At 36.0% G+C, this 23,710-nt stretch overlaps 1 protein-coding gene across 5 annotated transcripts in view; it reads left to right on the top strand.

The window, feature by feature from the left end:
* LOC125697163 (neurabin-1-like) overlaps positions 1 to 23,710 on the top strand; it is a 41,230-nt gene that overhangs the window by 5,141 nt on the left and 12,379 nt on the right. For all 5 annotated transcript variants that reach the window (XM_048953951.1, XM_048953952.1, XM_048953950.1 and 2 more), the window contains exons 3-16: positions 10,370 to 10,502; positions 11,023 to 11,143; positions 11,654 to 11,758; positions 11,929 to 12,049; positions 12,878 to 13,021; positions 14,495 to 14,548; positions 16,449 to 16,678; positions 17,414 to 17,510; positions 17,589 to 17,778; positions 18,515 to 18,666; positions 19,725 to 20,058; positions 22,311 to 22,395; positions 22,807 to 22,878; positions 23,452 to 23,647. In XM_048953951.1, the coding sequence (XP_048809908.1) occupies positions 10,370 to 10,502; positions 11,023 to 11,143; positions 11,654 to 11,758; positions 11,929 to 12,049; positions 12,878 to 13,021; positions 14,495 to 14,548; positions 16,449 to 16,678; positions 17,414 to 17,510; positions 17,589 to 17,778; positions 18,515 to 18,666; positions 19,725 to 20,058; positions 22,311 to 22,395; positions 22,807 to 22,878; positions 23,452 to 23,647 (2,034 nt within the window). The remainder of the gene's footprint in view (positions 1 to 10,369; positions 10,503 to 11,022; positions 11,144 to 11,653; positions 11,759 to 11,928; positions 12,050 to 12,877; positions 13,022 to 14,494; positions 14,549 to 16,448; positions 16,679 to 17,413; positions 17,511 to 17,588; positions 17,779 to 18,514; positions 18,667 to 19,724; positions 20,059 to 22,310; positions 22,396 to 22,806; positions 22,879 to 23,451; positions 23,648 to 23,710) is intronic.

Below are 23,710 nucleotides of genomic sequence, written 5' to 3'. Positions count from 1 at the left end.
TTATCAATTGCACAGACAAAAGATGGATTTAGTAGCAACTGTTAGTATTTTTGTGTTAAGATAACATGGTTATTGCCATGATGCCTGACTTCAGGATTGACAGAATAAATGGTACTTAGTAGCAGTATGAGCAGTGAAATTTCTCTTCAGATCTCTTTTCATACAATAGGTTTCCTGTTTGGCTTTATGGATAGATTTTAGTGCATCTCAAGTTGAAAGAGAAAAATCCCAAGTGGTAAAAAAAAAAAAAAAAAAAGATGATTTCTGGCCCCCAGCCACAGCTCCAAGCAGTGCCATAGTGAGAACTGTATCCAGCTAACTTCCTTCGGCTTTATTTAGACAAGTAAGCATGACTGAAATGTGAGTGCCGTTCCAGCCATCCGCAGCCCTGGAAGAGAAGGCTGTGTTTCTCCCCTTCCTAGACCCTCCTGCATGGGGCCAGGCTGGAGTTGGCTTTTTGGCTGTTTTCCTTCCGTGCTGTGGTCTGGCCCATCCTGCTGCTCTTCCCAGTGTAGCTATGTAGCAGCTATAAAGCAGCCAGCTCTGTGTTTTACAGCTGCTGTGCAGCAGGCATTTGAGGAGGAAAATTCAAAACATTCAGAAGATGTTTGGGGACGAAAAAGTGTTTTAAAATGTTTGAGTCTCTGCAATGATGGATTTGTGACCATTGCATGTGATAGTCTCAACACAAACGTGGGATATGGTGTAGGTAATGGAGAGAGCTCGAGTAATATCTGTATTGAGAAGTTTCTTCTCAGCTGTGAAATTGACAGGGCTTTTGAGTATAAAAAAGAGACGGGAGCTCCCAGGGGATGTGGATTGAAGCTAATACTGTTAGCCCTGCGTCTGACCCGTGTTGGAGCTCTGCAATTGTTGACAGCTGTAGTGGGGCTTAAGAACACGTAATTTTGAACTGATAATTTCAGGAACGATGGAACACTTATATAAATACTATGTTATTTGAAGTCGCTCTGTGCCTGTGAAAATGAGTGGCGAAGAGACTTTTAAAATGAAAGCTTCAGTTCTGTAGAAGCTGATGATAAATGTGGGGGAAGGTTTCTTACTTGTCATAGGTGACATGAGTGCTGCTGTGTGATCTCTGCAGCCCTTAAGGAGCACTGTGGCTCGGTGGTTTGTTTTTCCTGCAGTTGTGATGAGAGTGATGCTGTGCAGTTACTAGCAGAACTACACTGCCAGATTGGGTTTGTGTTGTGGGACATGGGCTATTTTTAGCCCCTCGTTGCCTCATCTGAAGCCAATAAGGAATGTAAAGTACACTCAGCTGTCCAAGATATCCACAAGCATATTGTATTTGTCCTAAAGTTTTCTGAATAAACCACACAAGTGATCAGCAATACGAACAGTGCAAATAACGTCAGGTAACTGTGCTGTTATCCCTTTATACTTCAGTATGCTTTTGTAATGTAGAGATTAAACTCGCTCTCAATTACATGATCACCTTGAAAGGCTTTAATTAACACAGATGTAATGACAGAGTGTAGTTTGATGTTTGTAATCCTGAAACTTTCCGTTGGTAAAACAAACATTCGTTTCCAAATTGGCTTCTTCAGCTGTCTTTAGCTCTGACTGTATCAAACTTTGTCCTCAAAACCTTGAATAGCACTGTGACTAAGTTCTGTAATGATTTATGATCCTTAGAAGTTCTGTAGCTTTGATAACCCAAAAAGATAATACAGATTCACTTCTGTAGGTCTGTTTGATTTGCAGTGTTAACCAGTTTAAGTTGCGTGGTGGTGTTTGTCCCCAGCTCTGTGAATAATACTTTACTTCAAGATTAAGTGAAGAACATGGCTTAAAGTAAATTAAAAACAAAACCGACCTTCATAAAGGCTTTTATATTTTGCTACGGTTGAGCAAAACATTATTTTTTTTTTTTCTTGCATGAAGAAATTAAAAGCAGTCTCGTACTTTGTGTGTGGGTCTAACCAGCCAAGTATCAGCTGCTCTTGAGGGAATCTGCAAATCCTTCATAATATTGCCATTTGTCTCACACATCAAAATAGAGCTGTTCTGTGTTTAGCTGGGATACAAATAGCAGTCTTGTTCAGCCTGGCACACTGTCTGTTCTCTTTACTACAGAACTGCTTACTGTGGAAGTTAATGAAGCAGTAAATGAAGATAGGCTTCAGCTAGATTTAATGTGTAACAGCCCATCTATAAATGCTACCATTTTTAGGAGATGTACAATTTTTCTACATCAGTTTGTGCTCTCCCAATCATTGTTTTAACAAAATGTTGTGTAGTGCTTCAGTGTCATACATCCCTTGATTTTTGAACTGTACCTTCTATGCTTCTGGATTGTATACATAGAAAAGAATGCAAAATCCATTAACTGGTGGAAAATGCCCAGACCCTGGATAGTCTTCAGTTGTCGTTGTAATTAGAGAATAATTGATGATTGCATGAATGGTCGACTGTTTGTCAGCCACTGAAGCACTTCAGTAAGATGCTTGTGTGGCATTAAGAGATTGGTATATTACGTGGAAGTAGATTGATTTAGGAAAATAGAAATTGAACTTGAGAGTAGACGAACAGAATTGTCTGGCATGTGGGAAGTCAGCTACTTTTTCTTGGCAGTGGCAGTGTATTCCCATCAGGGATTTGTTAAATATCTTTTTAATGATGAAACAATTTAAAGATTTTAAGTGTTTTGAAGCTCTGTTTATTGCTTGCATCAATGTTCCAGCACTTATATCTGAACAATCTTGTCCTACAACTTTACTTCGTATTTTTATCTCAAACTTACTGTACTCTCCACAGTAACGTTCAATCAATTTCCACAAAAAATACTCCTGGCTTTGAGCATGGTTTGGTTGTGTTTTACTTGCATCTGGAAGTGCCGCATTTTCTTCTGACAGACTTAGCAGTATAAGAGGTTAAAAAACCAAAGGCATGGATGTGAACTGGAGGAAGAAGTTACCTGTGAAAATATGGTGGTTTTTTTTTATTCTTTGTTTTTTGTTGGGTTTTGGGGGGTGGGTTTTAAACTTTTATTGAAATTTCAGTCATCTTGGAAGTCAGAAAATATTTCTGAAGCATAAATCCATTCAATTCTGCATATAGATTCATCTGGTTTAAAAAAATTCTACATCCAGTATTAAGCATTTGTGGTCCTTATTGAGACCTTTTGTTTCTATTTCAGCTTTCTGTAAAGAAGTATGCCTTTCTTTGGCGCTTTTTTGTTTTGTTTTGTTTTAATATCAGAAGTGTTCTTCTATTTAGATTTCAGGAAATACTTGATATGGGTGTTTTACAATGGTGGATTTGGCATTTCAGGAGTCTTTGGGAAAGAGGCTGGTGCCGAGGTATGGGACTGTACGTAAAAATCCAAATCTGAGCAGAAAAAGGAAACAAATTCTTTTTCTATCGTGCCTCATTGCTGAAGCAGCCTGTCTCTTTCTATTTATATCTCAGTGTATTTTTGACCAAATTATTCTCTGAATGCAGTTAAATGGCACGCTAGCTCTCCAGTTGGATGTAGCAGACAAATAAGAGGATGTGAGGTTATGAGTGTCATCACCAGTCCGTCCTCACTGTTTTTTTCAATCCTTTCACCTTTTAACTTTCTAGCAGTTTCACCTGAATTTGACGGAAGAGAGAGAGAGATCTTTAAAAGTATTTTTTAATTATTGCCTGATCTTGAGAAAATTGGCACCTCCAAAGATCGTTGCGGATGTCCTCAATGGTGGCAGGGCTGCAGCTTTATTTGCCATTCTTTGTGCGTTTGGTAGCTAGCAGTGCAGTGCATGCTGTGTCTTGCTGGGAGGGCAGCGATGGGGAAGAGAAGGGAGGGACAGCTAAGGTGGAGTCACTTGTGGGTTTCACTGGAGATGTAGTCCGGCCAAACGTGAGGCGGTGATACAGGAGGATGCAGGAATCGCAGGGGAGGTAAGGTGATTATGCAGAGTGTGGGCAGATAGGCAGACTTGTAGGAGACAAGTTCATTAGCTCAACAGTTAAGCTGCTGAAAGATTCAGCATCTTTGTGATGAGTGCTGCTATTAGCAGCTGAGACTACTTAACCTAGACTGATGTGAAGGCACAAGCAGGCAATAGCTGAAACTTGTTCATAATTTACTTCTTGAGAAATGGAAAAAAATAAACCTGTACCTTTTCTATCATTCTAAATAGAACAGAAATTTATTTGACGTTTCAAGTATCTTTGGAAGAGAGACTAGTGCTAGGTGTGGGATGGGACAGTGGGAACATAAGATTGGAGGAAGAGAGTGAGACGAAACAGTTTGGTAGATGTATGTCAATGGAGTCATGAGGGAACTCATTAAGCTTGTCACAGTTCAGAAATTCTCAGTGTTTGTGGGTTTTAATCATCTGAGCAGGAACTGAATACTATGTGACCAATGACAGAACAATAATTATTAGGTTAGTTTTTATACTTAGGCTTGATAGCAGAGGGCAAAGTAGTTGTGGTTAAATTTTTGCTTAGTAGACTTGCTTTCAGATACATTTTAATTGATGTTCTGCTTTCAGCATCATTAGAATTCATTGTAAGAGTAGGAAAATTACATTACTGTAGTTTTGGTTATCTCAGATAAGTTGATTCAGGTGTTTCCTCTGCTGTAAGGTTTCATAAATAAGAGTTTTGTACTGTGAGTATCTTGGGTTTATTTGTGAATTTGAGACACTTGCAGAATTGAGTTTCAAGTTGGAATGACAAAATGTTTTGTCACTTCAGTGAATATTTTTTGTGTGTTTGATATGGGCTGTGATGTCTACTCTCTAGCCAACAATAGATGAAACAGCTTACTTCAGGTTTGGTGGGTTGATTCTCCTTCTCCTTCATTAAAAGATTGGGAATTGCTGGAAAGATTGGCTGGGAAATACAATCTGTAATTGCCATATTCTTCTTTAGGCAGAGAATTTCTGGATTTACTTCTCCAAAATGTGGTTGGAAAAGCATTCCTTGGCTTAGAGGAACATCAGCTGAAGGGCTAAGTTACTTAATTTGATAAACTGGAAGTATGTTCCATGCTTGTATTTTGTTCCATGTGTTTTATTTAGGAACAGGCTGAATTGAGTAGTTGACCATTTTCTAACATGCAACTGTGAAGCATACGACCTCGGGAGAACTGAGGTGGAGGTGCTGTGGGGCAGACGTGCCAGCCTGGGCATTCAGTGGGGCTGAGGGGACAGCACAGGCAGGGGATGTAAATGCTAACCAGGTTGGATGATGCTGGCTGAATATGCTGGCTGGGAAATGATGTTTGGATCTGGAGCAAGGCTGCCCTTACACCTTTATGCAAACTAACTTGGTGGTGGTAATGGCTTGGCGTGTTTGCTTTGTTAAATTAGCTTAGCAGAGATATGGGATCAAGCAGGTAAGCGCACAACCCTCCTGTTTGGCAACAGGAAATGTTACATTGAATGGAATGATTTGCAGTGTCAGCCCATATAACAGTTACCAACTGTTCTGAATCAAACCTGAATTTGGTGTGTTATTTGTTCATCAATAAAACCAGGAAACAGACCAGGTGTCTCTGTTTTCTGATTCATAGCATCCGATAGCATGAAGTGATTTGAAACAGATAGTCACTCATCACTGAAATAACGGCCAAAAAGAGGTAACCTTCTAGCATTTAGAAACAGAGGGAATAACGTAGTGGTAATGTGATGTCTACTCCAAAGGGAGAGGGAGATTGTAAGAGTAAACTGCTAAGTGTAGGTATACTTCGGCCTGCTTCAGTGCTACTGTTTCAAATGATTATTCATGCTTGCCTGGGTACTTCAGGTCTTGCCAGGCATCTTGCAAAGGCCATCCATTGAAAAAGCTGAAACTTTTCATCATTAGGCAATTTTCCTGAAAACATAACTTGAATTTTGATTGTGTGGCTTTATTGAGTGTCAATAAACTTGAATGGTCAATGTAAGAATCGTATTTCAGAGGACATATGAACCAACTGCTTGGCAAGGTTTCAAGGTGCAGGTGTCAGTAACACTGCAGTGCCACTCTCCCAGCTCATTAAGTGTTACTTTAACTGCTTTCGTAGGTTGTGCTTCCCCACAAATATTACTGCATTAGAATTTAAAAGTGATGTTGAAATTGCTTCCATTCTGATGAGTTGGGAACCCTTTGAGGCAGTTGTTGATTTTTACTGTTTAATTGTGTTTGTAACATTGTGCTTTTGATTGTGCAGAAACAAATCTTTCTACTAGAAATGAATATAGGTGTGGAGCTCTGTTCTGTGACTTGACAGCAGAGATCTGTGCAAGCAAATCTTCCTCATGAATTTTCCTTCTTAAAGAAATACCATCCTGCTAAAATGTGTGTAGTTTATGAGGAGGACTTCATAAGCACTTCTAAGACTTTGAATTGTGAGATAATTGTTGTTTTTCTGTGATAATACTGTTTCCTGTGACAGCGTTATGATGGAGATTTTCAGTTTTGTGTAGTAGCAGTAACTGAACGTAGCATCTTTTAGCCAGAGATTAACTGAGTTTTGCATTCCAGAAGTGATTCATTTTCCTGGGTAATAAATGCAATTTGTTCTGTAAAAAAAAAAAAAAAAAAAAAAAAAAAAAAAAAGTATTTGTTCTTCAAGGACTAAGTATATATTTGAAAATTTCCAGGTATGTGTCTTTGCAGTTTAATTAAAATAGTCCTTAAAAATTCAGCATTTTCTGAGAACTTATTTGGATTCAAATTATTTTTATTCATTCTGAAGAAAAGAAGACTTGAGTGTAAAAGAAATTATTTCTTTCAGATCAGCTTTCTTTCTGCTGTTCGTTAGCTTTACTGGGTCCAGAAGGTACCAATGGTAGATTAACTAGTTAACTTTCTGGAGATGTAACAAGATAAAAGACTTTCAAATTCACTTGGTTTTCTATGGTGTTGAGACAATAACTTGCGTTTGCTTAAGCACCTCTTTTAGAAATGAGTTGAGCCCAAGATCAGTTGGCCATGCTAGAGCTGGGAGGTTGGCCAGTATAACCTCCAGAGGTCCCTTCCAACCCTTTCTGTCAACCTCAAGAAATGGAAGTTCATGCAGTCTGCAGGTAGCTGTCAGTAAGTACGTGCTGCTGTGGCTGCCAGCCAGAACTGGGTAACATCATCAAAGCAGCCTGGGGCAGTGTGTGTTACAAACAACCAGCTTACCAACCTATGATTATCGTTATAACCTGTAATGTTGTAAAATGTACATCAGAATTGTTTGATTAACTTCTGTTAAAATCTTGATTGAGTTTTACGTAATTCCTGTCTTTTGTTCTTTAGTAATAATGTTTAATACCAGCTTGGGCAGATAGTTTCATGTCAGAGTCCTCAGTGCTGCTCATTCTTTTTGAAGATGAACTTGTTCTTGGGAATTGCCGTGCTATTTGAGGGTATGTTGGAAGTTAAATATTTATACAGTCCAGCAGCACTAAGGAAGGTAAACACATGCTATCTACACTTTGTTAGATACTTGTTTTCAGTAGTGTTTTGGGGTGTTTTTTTAATAATGGTTAGCTTATTAATAGCCCAGAGTACATTTGACACGATTATCATCATCCTGGCTTTTAAAAGAAAAAAAATATTTAAAAGAAATACTGTTGTGGGGTTTTTTTTGTCTTGTTATTTTCTTTCTCGCTCATAATCTTTTTGTCTCCAGCTTGCAGTGCCTTTAAAATAGTAAGATTAGAATTTCTTTTGTTCCTAATGTGTTTGATTCAGTGACTAAATCCTGCCAGACACAGTGCAGAGGTGAACTGTGTTTAGCTTTCTCATCAATCTTCTATACTCTGTAACTTGTAATTTATGTTACTTATTATCTACATTTTAACTGTGTTTAGTACTGCTTCTGCTGCTTGGCAGAAAACTCACCAAACAGTTCTGTGCTTTTTACATTAATGTCAACAACTTAACCATTTGGTCTGCTAAAAGGTAAATCCCATTTATGATTCCTCACGTACACAGTAAGAACATGTGCCTTTTGCCTTTGGCTATGGGTTTTTTTAGTGTGCTCTTGCTTTTCTTCTTGTTACTGCCACGTTTGTCTTCCAGTTGTATGTCACTGGTATTGCTATTCTTCTATTTATAAATTCATGTTTTCCCTCAAAATGATTTCTCTGAATACAGTTCTCATTACTTTTACAAACAGCTCTGTCTTTTCTTAATTGGGATTAAGATTTTTAGAATGTTATTTAAGTGGTCATGCATAGTTCCCATCTGTCATTTTAAGAGACAAATATGATTTTCTCTCTTAATAGATCAGTCACAATTGATTTCAGATAGGTTTTTCCTCAAGGAGCTGTTGTGGGGAAGTGTTAGTAGTCTTCATCTGCATTTGCATGTTTGTGCCATTATTATACTATGTATAACAATGGCAAATTTAACTCAAACCTACTTTTAAATTCTATGATCCGTTCCCATCAGGTGATGAGTTCTTACAGTGCATCAGCTTTGAATCAACTTGGGCAAATTCCATGAGACACTCAAGTACAAAGCTATTACTTTTGAGTTGGGAAAATATTTCATAATTTTTAAAACTTCCAGATGGGTGGCCCAAAGCATGAACGTATGTCATTCAGTCTTTGGTGGTGGTGTAACTTTATTCCCCCTGAATCTCCAGCACCTGGTGGCTGTTGCTGCAGGCACTGGTCTTCCCTTTGCTGGTGACTGCATGCACCATTGTGTGCTCTGTGTGTGAGAGAATAATTAATAAAAAAAAAAAGATGGTCAGTGTCTCCCAAATAATTACTGTCATCTTCCTTTTTGCTTTTACTATTCATTTTTCATTGATTACTGTGGAATCTCTCTTACTACTACTACTTTGGAGACATTGATTTTTATTTATGTATTTGTTGGGGGGGGGGGGGGAGGGGAGGAGTAGGGGAGAAGGGATTGGTAAAGGCACCAAAGTAGACAGGTCTTGCTCCAAAGGAAAACTGTGCTCCATTAAATCCAAATGCTTCTACTGTTTACTGATCTGGGCAGCTAGGGGTAAACTAATTCAAAGAAGTCCTATCAACTTTTTTCTGTCACTGGTAAAATAAAGCTTCTTGGATGGCTTTCTTTGTCTATATTGCATTTTTTCTGTGAAGATTATAGAATAGGGAGACCCTCAGTGCAACCATTGTCTATCTGTTGCCAGTTGTTGCCCTCTAGTGTCTGGAGGAGTTTGTTGGTTTATTTACCTGTATACAAGATTTAGGAAGACTCATTTCCCTCCTTAAGAGAACTTTCCAAGAAATGAGACTTCTGAGAATGAGTTTCTTTTGCTGTCTACCAAGTGGATCTACTCTTGCTTGCTGAACTGCTCCATTAAATCCATGGTCATGTTTTATGGCACACAGCAATTTGTGAACACTTCTCCAGCTGTAGTCTGGAGGTGCATCAGGAAGGATGCCTGTGTTATTTCTGAGTTATTATCAGTCACTTTTTGGTAATCTGTTTTTCTGTGTCTGAATATGCTGCCATGCAGAGCTAACACTGTATACTAGTGGATATAAATTCACTGGCAAAATGTTAGTACTACCTAATTACAGTTAATCCTGTCATGTTTACATGATTTCAGGTACCTATCGAGTGTGAAAATGCAGAAGTTGCAAAACATTAGTAGGCCAGTGTAAATGAACTTTGTGTCAGCACTACACGTTCACAATTAGGGAGATTGCAGCTGCAGTCTGTAACTGGTTTTGTCTTGCAGGGATGTTTATCAGTGAATATCGCAGGGATATCAGTGCCTGCAAAAACCTTGAGCGGAAAAACCTTGTTTTTCCCATAGCTGAAGAGGGGGAATATGATTTACCTCTAACTTACGGTTTTGTATATGATTAATGAACATGCTGATAAGTGAAATTGAGCATGTTGCATGTTGCTCCTTCTTTCCTTGATTTGTCTTAATACTCATTATTCATTTTGTTGTTTATTTATCTTTTAACAATTCAGAAATTCAGCTGGAGTGACTACTAAAAATAGTAATGTATGTAACAAGGCATTTCCTTTTCTTGAGAATCTACATGATTCCCTGCAAAATCAGAAGTCTACATCTGGTGGAGGCTCTGTAATTGGCAGATGGTTTGGGGGAAGGGAGAAACAAAGGATTTGGGGGAATGTAGTCCTAAAAAAATTAACTCTGTAGCAAAAAGAGATTATGATTTCCTTGACTTCTTTTATATAGTTGTTGTATTTACAAAGCAAAAAGTGCTTAAGTGATTGTTTTGAATCTTTTGTAATGTTATTTTTATGTAACTGGAAACAATATTGCAGCAGTATTCATTAAATTGATAATTGCTTAGAAAATGGGATCTCTAGAAATACCACTTTAATTTCCCTACTGATTTTTCTTTCAATTACATCGTGTTTGGAAGGGGCTGAGAATGTACTAAGCTATTTTTTTGGTCACCTTTCTTAGGTTTTCAGTACTTACTCAAATGAAGATTATGATAGACGTAACGAAGAAGTTGACCCTGTGGCAGCCTCAGCTGAATATGAACTTGAGAAAAGGGTGGAGAAAATGGAAGTATTTCCTGTGGAAATTGAAAAAGGTGTGAATCAGACCTTGAATATTAGAGATACTATGAGAAGAAAAGATAACGCAATTGTAAACTGCATTTTTGCTGCAATTGGTTCTTGAATTTTTGAATGTAGGCTGCAGCTTTTACGCATAGCTATTCTGTTGAATGTAATGACTTTTAATTGAACAGTCCTTCATTAAGGACAAACTGTCATACCTAATTGAAGTTAGGAAGGATACATTAATGAGCAGCTGGTCTGAATGAATATTGTGAATATGTGCAATTCACAAACTTTGAACTCAAATTCTCTTTCAGGTTCCATGAAACTTTGAATCTAATAGGAAGTCATAACTACAAAACAGAAAACCTTTCAGAAGTATCTTGGAAAAAAAAAATCTAATGCATTACATATTTATGCATTAAATATTTATGTATAAAACATATTTTTATCTTTTGCATGGAATGACTCGAAACACTTCAAAGCCCCTCAGAACTGCTTAGTGTTGCATCATCTATTATGCAGCTAATATTAAATATTTTAATCCCTTAGGTGACAGTGGTCTGGGCATCAGTATTATTGGAATGGGAGTCGGTGCTGATCAGGGGCTGGAAAAACTGGGCATTTTTGTAAAAACAATAACAGATGGTGGAGCTGCTCAGAGAGATGGACGGTGAGTTTTCCACTGCATTGATTACAGTTTTTGCACATTTCAGACTGATCCCAGCCATTTTCATCTGATATGCCAAATACTGTGAATAAAGCTACAAAAGCTGACTTCAAGTGAAGAAATATTGCATTGCTGGTTTGTGTTAAATTTAAAAAAATGCAGTTATTTTGCTTAATATAGGACATTTTTCAAAAGGAGCTTAGGTTTTCTTGCAGGATGTCTGAGAAAATTTTAGAAAATGTCCACGTGTAGAAGTGATACAAAATCAAGCTGGCGATCCTGAATCCATTCAGTGTGTGAATAGTATAAAAATATCAAAGCAAACACTATATATAATTTTTAATTGCTAATCAGCATAGTCACTGAGGATCAGGAGATTAGTTTTAAGCAATGGAATGCTTGGTACTCAAAGTTTCTAGCTACTAGGGAGTTTTAAGTGATATTTATCATGTCAGTAATCTATCTAGTCAAATACTTTGGTTGAACTGATATCTAAAGCATTTATTTTTGCAGAATTCAAGTAAATGATCAAATTGTGGAAGTCGATGGCATAAGTCTAGTGGGAGTTACTCAGTTCTTTGCAGCCACTGTACTCAAAAATACCAAAGGCACAGTGAGGTATGTGTTGTTTTCTATCAGGTAATACCTTCTGTTTTTCATTAATGGAGAATACAAAACTATAGCTTGAGAATTTTACAGAAAAGTTGCTGAGGGCAATAATGTGGCAAACTAACTACTTAAATATCTCTTAAGTTTTTGCTGCAAAGTAATTTGTTTTTCTTTTGTAGGTTTCTGATTGGCAGAGAGAAGCCAGGGACTCAGAGTGAAGTAGCCCGCCTCATTAGTGAGACTTTAGAGCAGGAGAGATGTCTGTATGAGCAGCACTATGTTCATGATGATACAGAGCAGGTAAAACATCATACACACACATATGTTTAAAGCATTCGATTACTTTTGCAAATGGGTTGAATGTTTTTTGAATCAAATGGAAGCAAAAAAGCAAAAAAACAAAACAAAAAAAAAAACAGGCAAGCTGATTAAAAGAGAAAATACAAAATTAGTACACAAGCTTTATTAACGTATGCAGTTATGACTACTTGCTATATTCACCAATAATCCAAAAGATATTTTTAAGCTTGAGCTGTGAATCTTGTTGTCTGTGGCTTACTTAACTCTCTTTTGAGGAATTTTGATGGAAATGTTTGCAAATCTCCTTTAAAAGTTATCACAGATAGAAGAAACTAAAAAGGATTAGTAACTAGTTAAGAAGTTTTGCAGTTCTTTGCATTAATCACAGAACTGTAGGAGTTGAAAGGAACCTCTGGAGATCATCACGTCCAACCTCCTGCTAAAGCTGGTTTGCTACAGCAGGTCGCACAGGTAGGAATCCAGATGGATCCTGTATGTCTCCAGAGAAGGAGACTCCACAACTTCTCTGGGCAGCCTGCTCCAGTGCTCCATCACTCTAACAGTGAAGAAGTTCTTCCTTGTGTTAGTGTGGAACTTCCTGTGTTCTGGTTTCTGCCCGTCACCCCTTGTTTGGTGGGAAGCCTAGGTGCTGTGTGCTTATTGAACTGAACAGACCCAGGTTTTTCAGCCTTTCCCCATGTGGAAGTTGCTCTCAGGCTCTCTGTCACCCTCCTCTGACTTTTCCTTCTTCCTAGAAAATCCTTGTCTTTGTGTTATAAACTCTGTATGTTATTGGATGTCATGTTTTTCTAATTTTTTTTTTTCCAGGATGATGAGTATGATGATGATGATGATACATATGAATCACATTTACATGAAAAATCTGTGGAAGTTTTTGATCTTCCTGAAAACGAAGATATCAGTTTACCACTGGATATGGATTCAGCACAATCTCTTCTTAAATTTAAAGAGGTATAATAGTAGCAGTTTTGTTTTGTTTTTTTTTACTATTCTTCATGATGTACCAGGGAAAATCTGAATATTCTATGATTTTTCATGTCCCCATCGTTGTGGTTTTCAGTTTATTTTCCCAGTGGCAGCAGTAAATTTCTCTTACAAATGTCCCTTTAAACATAGACTTCACACATACTGAGGGTTGCTGAAGTTGATGAGGTCTGTGTACATAGAAGTAGCTGATTCTGGAGATAGGTCTGATTTTGGTTTAGAGGGTTTTTCCAAGTTGTTTCCTCTGTTTTGTTTTTTGTTTTTTGGGGTTTTTTTTGTTACATTTTGGTGAGAAGGGGAAAGGTTGGAAATAAAGAACTTACAACAAGTAGGAGGTTCCATTATGTGATTCCCTACTTAACATAATTGGAAAATTGGGATCTTTTTTCCCGATGGGTTTATTAAAGAGTTTATTGGCCTTATTCAGGCCTGTGGATTATATTCTGGGATTTAAGTGGTACAGTGTTTGGCATGGAGGGGCCTGTGGGTTTTTTGGTAGCTTTAAGTACTTGTGACTTTCATTCAAGAGAAGAAAAATACACTGCAAAGAAGCTGTCTGGTCCCAGCTTGGCACTTTCAGAAGCTATTTGTACATATTTACTTTTATAAAAGATCAATATTTACAGAGCTTCTCAAGTTTGTTTTCTGGGTAATCCTGATGTTGGGAAAGTGATCAATAGTTTGAAAATTCAAATAGAGAGCATTTACATCTCCTCTGTGAGAGGCACAGATGCTATGGCATCTTTAAAAGTGTCATATTTACTTGGGGTGCTATTGAATTCCCAGCTAGAATCATTACCACACTGTTATTAACATAATTTCAGTTATGGATTTTAAGTTATGGATGCATCTATTTTAATATTCAGTATATTATGCTTTACTAAAAAGTAAAAAGGTCCCCCAGGGTAATAGATGGAGAGTTAAATATAAGAACTGTCAGAATAAACCTTTACACTCATATGCATGCTGTTTCCTTGTCACGTTAAAAGTAATTTTTACATTTGGTTCAGATGTAGCCTTTATCCATCTGTAACTGTTCTATGAAGATTTCTGTTCTGAAGTACAAAGCTTACTTTCAAATCAAACCTTGTGTGTTTATTTGTCAGTGCTGATAAGTTTAAAAAAAAAAAAATACTGTTACATTTTTACTTGTTTCTATGTACAAGTTGTTGTCATAACTGCATTATTGCCTTCTCATTTTCCTAGAACACTGAAATGTTGTCTTAACCTCCTCACTTATCCAAATGTTAAAAACTCAACATTTTTTCTATACCATAGGTGATGATGTAGTTCAACTTCTTTTTTTTAAGTTCACGTTTACTTCTTCTGTAGTTGACAAATAAGCTGACTTAATGTGAGGGAGATTAGACAAACATTAAAACTTGCATTTCAAGTATAATTTCCTGTGTGCTCCTGCAAGTTTGTATTTGTTTGTTTCAGCTGCAGTTAAAACATGCAGTAACAGTAGCTGAAGTGAATCAACTGAAGGAGAAGGTAAGTTTTCAAAGAATTGTGACTGAGTTGTTTTTTTGTTTGTTTTTTAATTACTGTTTCTAACAGCAAATTTTACCAGGAATAAGCTGAATGCGAGGGACAGCAATCTGTTTTAGGCCTCAGGCTGTGTTACTGTGTTAAGCAAGACTGGTATTTCTGAAGACCTATCCTCAAATAGGGGCTGGGAAAAGTGCCATTTTAAAATGAATGCTTCAGTATTACTGCTTACCATCAAACTGAATTTAGCTGGCACTCTGTGAAGCAAGATTGCAACCAAGTGAGAGAATATTTTCAATGCAGGGAACCTGTTTTTTGAGTATGGACTTGGCGTTTGTAGATAGTGGTTAGTGCCTGACTTTCTGTTGCCAGAAAGTTGTTTCTGTTACCTTCTTTGCCATCTTAACCTCTCCCACATTTCTGACCACCTTTGAGGAAAGAGATTTTTCCAGTAGGCTTTTTGTTTTGTTTTGTTTTGTTTTGTTTTCCCAGTGAGGATTGGATAACTTCTGAGTTATCTGAGAAAAGGTTTCTTGTTCTTTTTGCCACTTTTTCCATTGATGCAGATCTGTGCATGGTCTTTTTCTAGAAATATTTGCTGTAGGTGAGCAGCTGCTTTTATTCCATTATCCTTCAGTGTTTTCTTGACAAGGAATGTGTGCTTTAGGATGAGTCACACTATGCCATTGGAGGAGGGTGGCAGGAGACATGGCAAAGATAAAGCTTCAGATTACAATAATTTGAATAACAATATCTACTGGAGTTTTGCCTGCACTTTGCAAAATTTTATAGCTCTAGGTGTGGAAAGTCACAGCATCTGAAACTTTGTGTTCTTATGATAGTTTTGATTTAACTTTCTGATGGTATTCCTTCTTGCAGTATTCCTGATGTTTAGCCCACTGGTTTGCTAAAAAACTGTTAAAAATGTTGGTATTAGTATAACTCTTTTGCCTCATTTTTTTAAAAATTCAGTAAATGTTTCATCCTTCCAACACCTCTGTTCCATCAGGAGGTGATCTTACCTAATTTCACAAGCAGCAGTTTCCCTAGTGCAAATAGTATCTCCAAGATAGGTGGCCAGACCCAGAGAACTTCACATTGATTAATATTCATTTCCATAACATGACTGCTGTTAAGCTGAAGGAGGCTTATTTCTTTCATTTGTTGAGGAATTGCTTAATTTTCTTGTTAGTTATCAATCCAGGGATATATAATACTTTGTTAAGATGACCTTGTCTTATTAAAGTGTCAGGGAAGATCTACTGTTCTCATTAGCTATATTAAACAAGCTGTTGGTAACAAAGTAGTAGCATGGAGTGCTGGTCTTTATACTATTTCAAATACACACAAGAACATTCACTGCCAAAAAGCATTTTGGAAGGGAAATTGTAACTCCCACCATTAAGAATGCCATAATGATTACTACCAAGAGTAAGAAATCAGTGATGTTTAGTACTGAATGCTATAAAAAAGTAATTGGATAGCTAATTGTTTAAGGAGTTTGTTAGGTAAGATACCTCCTTCAATACCATTTATAGGTATGTAATCTAAGGCAATTCGAAAATTAAGCAGTAAGTAAATGCTGGATTGCAACTATTTCAAAATAGGTTGTCCAGGGATGGAGATGGCGAGTTATTTAACAAATAACAGTAAAGATTTTACTAATTTTAACTCTTTTAAAAGGAAGCAATACTAATGAAAAAGTAGTAAAAGACACCTGAGAGTTGCGTTCTAGAACTTACTTGGATTAGCAAGGTTTGGAGGAGTTGATATGATTTCTTTAAAAGTTCTGTGTCTTGTTTTGATGTTATTGATAAGTCGTTATTAACTGTTCTCTACTAAACATGTACTGTTTGTTTCATCTTTTAGTTTAGATTATTTTATTAATTCTCAATCTTTTCAGTTAGAAGTTGTTGAAGCAGAAAAAAGTGAATGGAAATTAAATAAAGCCCAACTTCAGCAAAACTTAGAGGAAAGCAAGGAGAAAATTAAAAAGTTGGAGACCTACTGGTTAGAAGCACAGAGTTTGTGCAAAACAGTAAATGAGCATCTTAAAGAAACTCAAGAACAATGTGATGCCCTTGAAAAGAAATACAACAAGGCCAAGAAACTGCTCAAGGATTACCAACAAAAGTAAGTAGGTCTCTCTTCCTTTCTCGCATATTTTGTACATCAGAGGAAAAACTAACAAAAATATGTAAAGGTATGATTTGCTTAACACACTTTTTGTCATTTGGCAGAGGGCTATACGTGCTCGATTCTTTCATATCTTCAGTCAACTTCTGAAAAGGTTTTTCAAAAGTTTTGCTGCTGCTTTTGAGTCTACCTTGCATGAAAAAGTAGCTTTTATTTATACTATTTATTCTATTTATTTATTTATTCTATTTCCTTTTGGCAATCATTATTTCTTTTTAGTATAACCTATAATTGCGATTTCTTTAGGAGAAACCAAATAGAAAATTAAAATGTTATTTACTTCTCTGTAAGAAAATCTACCATAGCTTTTGGAAGGAAAATGCTGCATGTGTGTATGTTTGTGGAAGTAAGATCCAATTATTAAAGTTCTGCATATATTTGATGTGCAACTTGATTGCCAGTTTTTAAGGTCAAGTGTTTTTCAGCCCAGAGTGAATTAGTGTCGTAAGTGACTTATTCTGTGATAAAGTAAATATTGTATACGCAAATATATGCACCGCTTTGTGATACTATGAAATAAATGAATCTATGACACAGTACAGATTGATTTTTTTCAATGTACTTACTAACAGGAAGATTTTTAATAAATGCAACAGGGCATATTTATTTTCTGTATTTTTCTACATTTCTACATACTATTGTTTCATATGTATGTATGTTCCTTTTCACCAGGGAAATAGAGTTTTTGAAAAAAGAGGAGGATCATTTAAGGGTACTTGAAGAGAGAGACCAGAAATATGCAGAACAGCTGAAAGTGTATCAGGAAAAGGTAACACATTGTTAGATTTAAAAACAAACATCTGCGTTCTAGAGGATTTGTCTCACTTTTACACTTCAATTCTTACAGATTTCAGAGCTTGAAAACAAACTAATAGTTTATGAGAAGATGCCATATATGTTTGGAAGTGGGAGTTTATTGGAAGACAGTTGTCAAAATCCAAACCAGCATAATGAGCAGTCAAAGATGAGAGAAGAGAATGAAAAAGAAACAGAATCAGTACAGGAAAGAGTAAATTCTTCAGAGATGTTGATTTCTGGTGAGTCTTTGATCTAGATCTTTGATTTGCACTTAACAGAAGTTAGGGAGCATTAATATGTGTGGTGATTTCTTTATTAACAGAACCATAATCTTGTTGGATAAGAGGTCCTCCAACATTTTCAGAATTTCTTAAATGACTGTGGAGAGAGGAGGGAAGATGACTATATTTACTTTTCCTCATGTTATCTAGTAGTGAAATCAATAATATTAGCAAGGCTAAAATGTTGACATATTTCAGTTTAAGTCCAGTTCTGCTGGTTGTGGAAAGTTTTTATATAAGCCATAGTTCATGATTTAAGTTTTGTGGTGATTGTATTCCCAGAACTTTATCAAATATCAGACAGTGTTTCAAATGAGACGCATATTTTAACAAGATTTGGTTGGTGCTTATGTACTTTTTAAAGGGTCTTTGTCTCAAATGAAAGTATATTTGGGGCATAGATTCTCATCAGTTTGAGAATAAAATTAAGTATTCGAGACATAAATACAATTATTACAATCCTGACTGATTTTATTTGAAGAAAAAAAATGAAGAAATCTGGTAGAAATTCAAATTAGTCAGTTATTTTTAATCACAATGATAAAATATTATAACCATTATAAAAATAGTATTGACATATATTAATAAATCAGGATTATTCCATCTGCTGATTAGCTTCTGAATATTTTTCTGAAGTGTGGGTTGGAGAACTTGCATGCTAATACTCTTTTAAAGAAGTACGTATTTGTTACAGATTTTGATGCTTTTGTTGGGGATACTCCCAGATTAGACACCAGTGCCCACAAAGCAAAAGCTCAGCTTGCTTTGAAAGTAAAACGCCAACCACCTTCTCGATCAAAGCTGAAAGAAACTCTTGGGGCTGGACAACAGACTGCGAATCTACAGGTACCGCTATAAGTAGAAAACTAGGCGTTCAAAAGCGTTTAAAAATTCAGTTTTACTTGTATTCTCAATTTGAAGTGACGTCAAAGCTTCATTCAGACTGTGCCAAAGCATGAGATTTTTATGCTGTGTATCAAGTGGAAAGGCCTTATTCAGGTTCACATATGTGATCTGTGGCAAGTTTGTTGTAGCATAGCTAATTTGAAGTTAGCAAAGAGGTATTCAAGTTTACTATATGCCATTTTTACTGAAAAATTCTGACATAATACCAGAGTGGTATGTAGCAGAGTGGAACATGCTTATCTATGCTGCAATCCCTTCATCTGAAACAAGTTATCAATAATTAGAAATATCCTTCAAAAACTAAACTTTTCCTGAAATATTTTATTCTATATGTAATCACTTATGTCTGTAACAAAATGTAGCATTAAAATGTTCTAATGCAATTTGTGGCCCTATCTAACTTCTGTCCTTCTGTCTGGTCTTAAATTCCCAGTGGTGCATCTAACAACACCTAACTCCGTTTCTGTTTCTACTGGTACAATGGCTACCTATTCTTAGCATGGTTTTTCATTCATAATAATTGTATGAATCTGGGACTTCTCTTAGTAGCTTCCCTTGCAGAGAACTTGCAGAATCTTGCAGAGACTTTAATGTGAGAATAAGCACATGAGTGCAGGATGTAAGGGGGAAAACAGTTGTAGATACAAAGGTACACAACTGGTATATGAGAATACCTGTCGCAGAGGGAGAATCACTTGGTTTGAAAGGGTTTTAAAACTGATTTGGAATATGCAATATATAATAGAATCTTTCTAAATTGTCTAGATAAAGATGATTTGAATGTGCAAAAGCTTATGGGAGCCTATAAAACCAGCTTTCTGTCATTTAGATGATATCTGCAACTCATCAAGCTAAAATTGTAACTGTAATTTTCTGAACTGAGCAAGTTTGTGCATAACATAGGATATCCTTAAATCATGGCAAAAGGTTAAATGAAAAAGTAAAAAATCAACTGATTCTATATCACGTTTATAAAGTGACTTTTGAATTTCTTGAAGGATGAGGATTCAGAAGATGTTGTTCTCAGCAGAGAAGTTTCTACTCTATGTCTAACGAAGATCTCAGAAATAAGTGAAAAATTAACTCTGCCTCATTTGGATGACATAGAGCGAAAGAGTGAAAAGCCTGAAAAAACACAAAGTACCGAAAGTCCTTTAGAGTCAAGTCCTTCTGCTTCCACACACTCTTCTCCAGTACACAAACCAAACAGTGAAAACAGCACAACCACCACCCATTCACCTACTCCTGAAGAGATGGCTCCAAATTCTCCTCAAGGGTATACCAAGAATGTTAAGCAAAGAGAAGTAAAAGGGAAAGGAAAAGAGGCCAAGGGTAAGACCTAAGACTTTATTATTATTTTAATACTTTGGAATCGCTATCGTTTTAGATATAAATTATTATTGAGCAATAAACTACTTAGTAAGAAAAGAAACTGACTACTGATTACTTGTTCTAAACCCATTTCTTAACTCTTCAGGAAAGTCTAAAGTTAGCAAGAATGTATGCAAGACCATTTTATTCTGTTTTATTTGAGTTTCCATTAGATGTACTGAAGTGAACATAGTTCTTTAAATGGATCAAAAGAGGAGGAAGTACTAACGACAGTCATTATACTGCAGAGATTGCCATTCTTAGTACTCAGAACCTGATGATTAGTAAGAACAAAACAAATAAAAAGCACAGCAATTTGCAAGCTTTTAAGCACTTAAAGGAAGTTAAAGCTGAGCATTTGTCCACATAAAGTCATGTTTAAGCCCTCCAGTGTGGACATCAAGATAGTAACTTTCTCTTGTCAGCTCTACCTGAGATGAATTTGTTTACTGTTTCTGCATTTAATATATAGCCAGTCAGTTCCTCTTCCTTGAGAAAAGTGTCTGTTGATTACAAACAGCAGCTTTGGAAGCAGAGCCAATTCTTGGCCTTTGCCAAGACACTACTGAAGTAATGTAGTATGTATTTAAAAAGTTGCTTTTGAGAATACTCAATAGAGCTGCCAAATCACTTGTATATCCATTAAATATGCTGGGATCGGGCTCCCTTAAATGTCATAAAAATTTAAAACTCATAAGATGTTTTGAGATCTGAATGGATGTCAGCCAGAATTTTCAAGGCATTCTGTTAAGGATTAGAATTTGTTTTTTAGTCTGTTTTCATGTACATATTTATCAGAGTAGTATCAAACAGTAATATCAGTGTAGTATTTTTTGTATAAATAGAATGTAAGAAATATTTGAATGTTTAAATTTCCTGCAAATATTAAGCAGATATTAATAAACTCTCCCAGTTTAAATAAATGTCTCTTTTTTCATGGGAGCACTGCATTGCTTTTGCTACTTACATTCTTTATCTAGGCCTTAATCTTAGAATACTTACTTTAAGCTTCTGTTCTTAAAAGATCTTGACTAATCAAGGATCTTGACTAATATTTGTGGTGTTTTCAGTTTATTGCTACATGAAATTTTCAAATATTAGGATTGCTCAAACCAAATTCCAAATTTGAACAATCTGTAAACATAAATTTTGATGTATACGGTTACAAGAAAAAGGTCTAATCTTCATCTAGGATGAGCAATAGTGATTGCATAGCATATGCCTTTGATATTAAATGAACAAAAGAATGCATTTAACAAAGATTGTAAGCAAAAGTTCCTTTCTAAGCATATTTTGATATGCAAAAAGATGGACAACTTCATATTTTTAAAATCCCATCTAAGAGGTATTTACAGAGTAAATGCTGTTCCAATTAAGCAGTTGATAACAGCTCAAACTACAAACCTAAAAAGTCTAAATACTTGCCTTGACATAAGATAGAGGAGAGCTATGTCACAGACTATGTATAGTCACTAAAGGTCCTAAAATATTTTTGTGGAACACTGGCACCATAAGCAGCATAATGTATGTTTGACTGATTTGCAGTTCTCAGCAAAATTGTAACATTGGCCTTTTTTCCAGATGTGATGCAGATGTTTAAACAACATATAGATCTTGAACATTATGGGGATTGCAGCATTGTTCATCTGTCTTGTTTCTCACTAGGAACAGATTAAAGGGACTATGATCACTGTACTCATTGCTAATCATTGTTTGATAGAAACATTTGGCTGTTAACAAAAGCCAAATAACAAATTTAAGCTTCTTGATGCGTCTTTTAGAATCATTGGATTGTAACTGCTGTCTTTACTGTACAGCTCAGACAAAACCTTTCTTTTAATATTCTGAACAAGATACGTCCTACTTATTTCATATCTCTATGATATAATTTTTGTTAGAAATTGTCTCTGTCCTAGCTAATGCTTAAAAATCTTAGTAATGTTTCTTTCCATGTTTTGGCTAGTGTGCTGGTCAGACGTGCTTTCTGTAGTTAGCAGCAGGCTTACATTAGCCCAAGTTCCAAATAGCTAGCCTGGACTAGCTGCTGACCCAGAATGAGGGAGAGAACTGTAGAAGATAACTAAATGTTGTAAATACTGTTACTCGGGTTTTAGGATCTTATTTATTTAGAAGCATTTTTCATCATGAATACTTGAAACTTGCAAGTATTTTTAGAACAACGTTTTTATTTTTCACTCCTCTACGGAAAACAGAAGAGAAAAAAAATGAAGACAAAACAGTAGAAACAAATGAAGGAACATCATCAGGGAAGTCCAAAAGGCGATTTCCAGATTTTGGGTAAGATTGATTTGTGTTAGTTTGGAGATCAATGGCTTTCTGTGTTGCTTTTGGGTAGCATCATGTTCTCTGAGAAGAAAATGTTGAGAAAATCTTGTAGTACTGGTTCATGCACGTTTATATAGCAGTAAAATTATGTTCTTTGTCTTTGTTGAGTCACTGAATATTAAGTTTCTTTGGGTATTTTCTGTATTTATCTTGGTTATATGTGATTTTTTGAAAGGAATTTTCAGAATTTGGTCATGGTTCTTAAATATAAATGACAATACTTAATTGCATGCATAATCTACAAAATCATGCTCTGCGTAACAATACAAATGTGGCTTTTTATATAACTGTTGAAACTGACTGAAAAAAGTTTTGCACTGTGTAAATGTAAACACTACATGAAAATTGTGTTTCTCACATCAGTGGATTACGGAAATCTGGGGGCAAGGGCAAGAAACAAGAGAAAGAAAGTGTAAGAGGCTCTCTGGATAGCAGGTATTTGTTCTTTTTGTTTCAGTAATACATGCTGAATTTTAACTAAGAATTTCTTTAAAATCATAATTAATGGTTGACCTTAAAGTATATTCAAATAGAGCAGTGGCACAATTCTGTAAAGATTAGTATAGGAATATGGAGATGAACTTCTGATCTCACGACGTAAGAAAAAGTGGAACTAAAAGTTTTAAAATATTTAAAGTAAAAAGGGTAGCATAGAGGAAACAGTAAATCAAGGTTACATTGTAAAGTGGCTCATAAAACTAGCATGTTACACCCTTAAATACTTACTATCTTAAATACTAAAACTGTATTTTACTTATGAAGGAAAAGAATGTTGTGTGAATTATCAAATATTTGAAATTGTTCAGTTATTTTTGTGAAATATTGAAAAAGATCTTAACCAATAACCCAAATTATTTTGCATGGATATTCAAAGGCATGTCTCAGTTTTCATTCTTAATAACAACTGAGCTGTGAAACAGGTGCAAGTGAGTGGTGTGTATTTTTGTTCGCTTCTTTCTTGTGGGTTTGCATTTTTGCGTTATTTAAAAACAACTTAACTTATTTCAGAGGTTCTCGAGAACTGTTGGATGATTCTGGCAACAATCTGTCTGCGTCAGACTCGGATTCTCCTGTTCCCACTTGCATGCCTTTCTCGTGGTTTGGAGACAGTCACAAAGAGCCTCAGGTTTCTAGTAGTAGTCTGCACTTTACTCAGAGTGGACAGGACAGTTGTGAACATGGTCAAGACAAGAACAGAAGCAAGGTAAAGATGACTAATTTGTGCTTTGAATATTTAAGTGTTGCATCTTGACAAAGTAAAATGGGT

Source organism: Lagopus muta, chromosome 8 (assembly GCF_023343835.1).
Source record: "Lagopus muta isolate bLagMut1 chromosome 8, bLagMut1 primary, whole genome shotgun sequence".
Classification (NCBI taxonomy): Eukaryota; Metazoa; Chordata; class Aves; order Galliformes; family Phasianidae; genus Lagopus; species Lagopus muta.
This window is presented reverse-complemented; position numbering and strand designations above follow the sequence as displayed.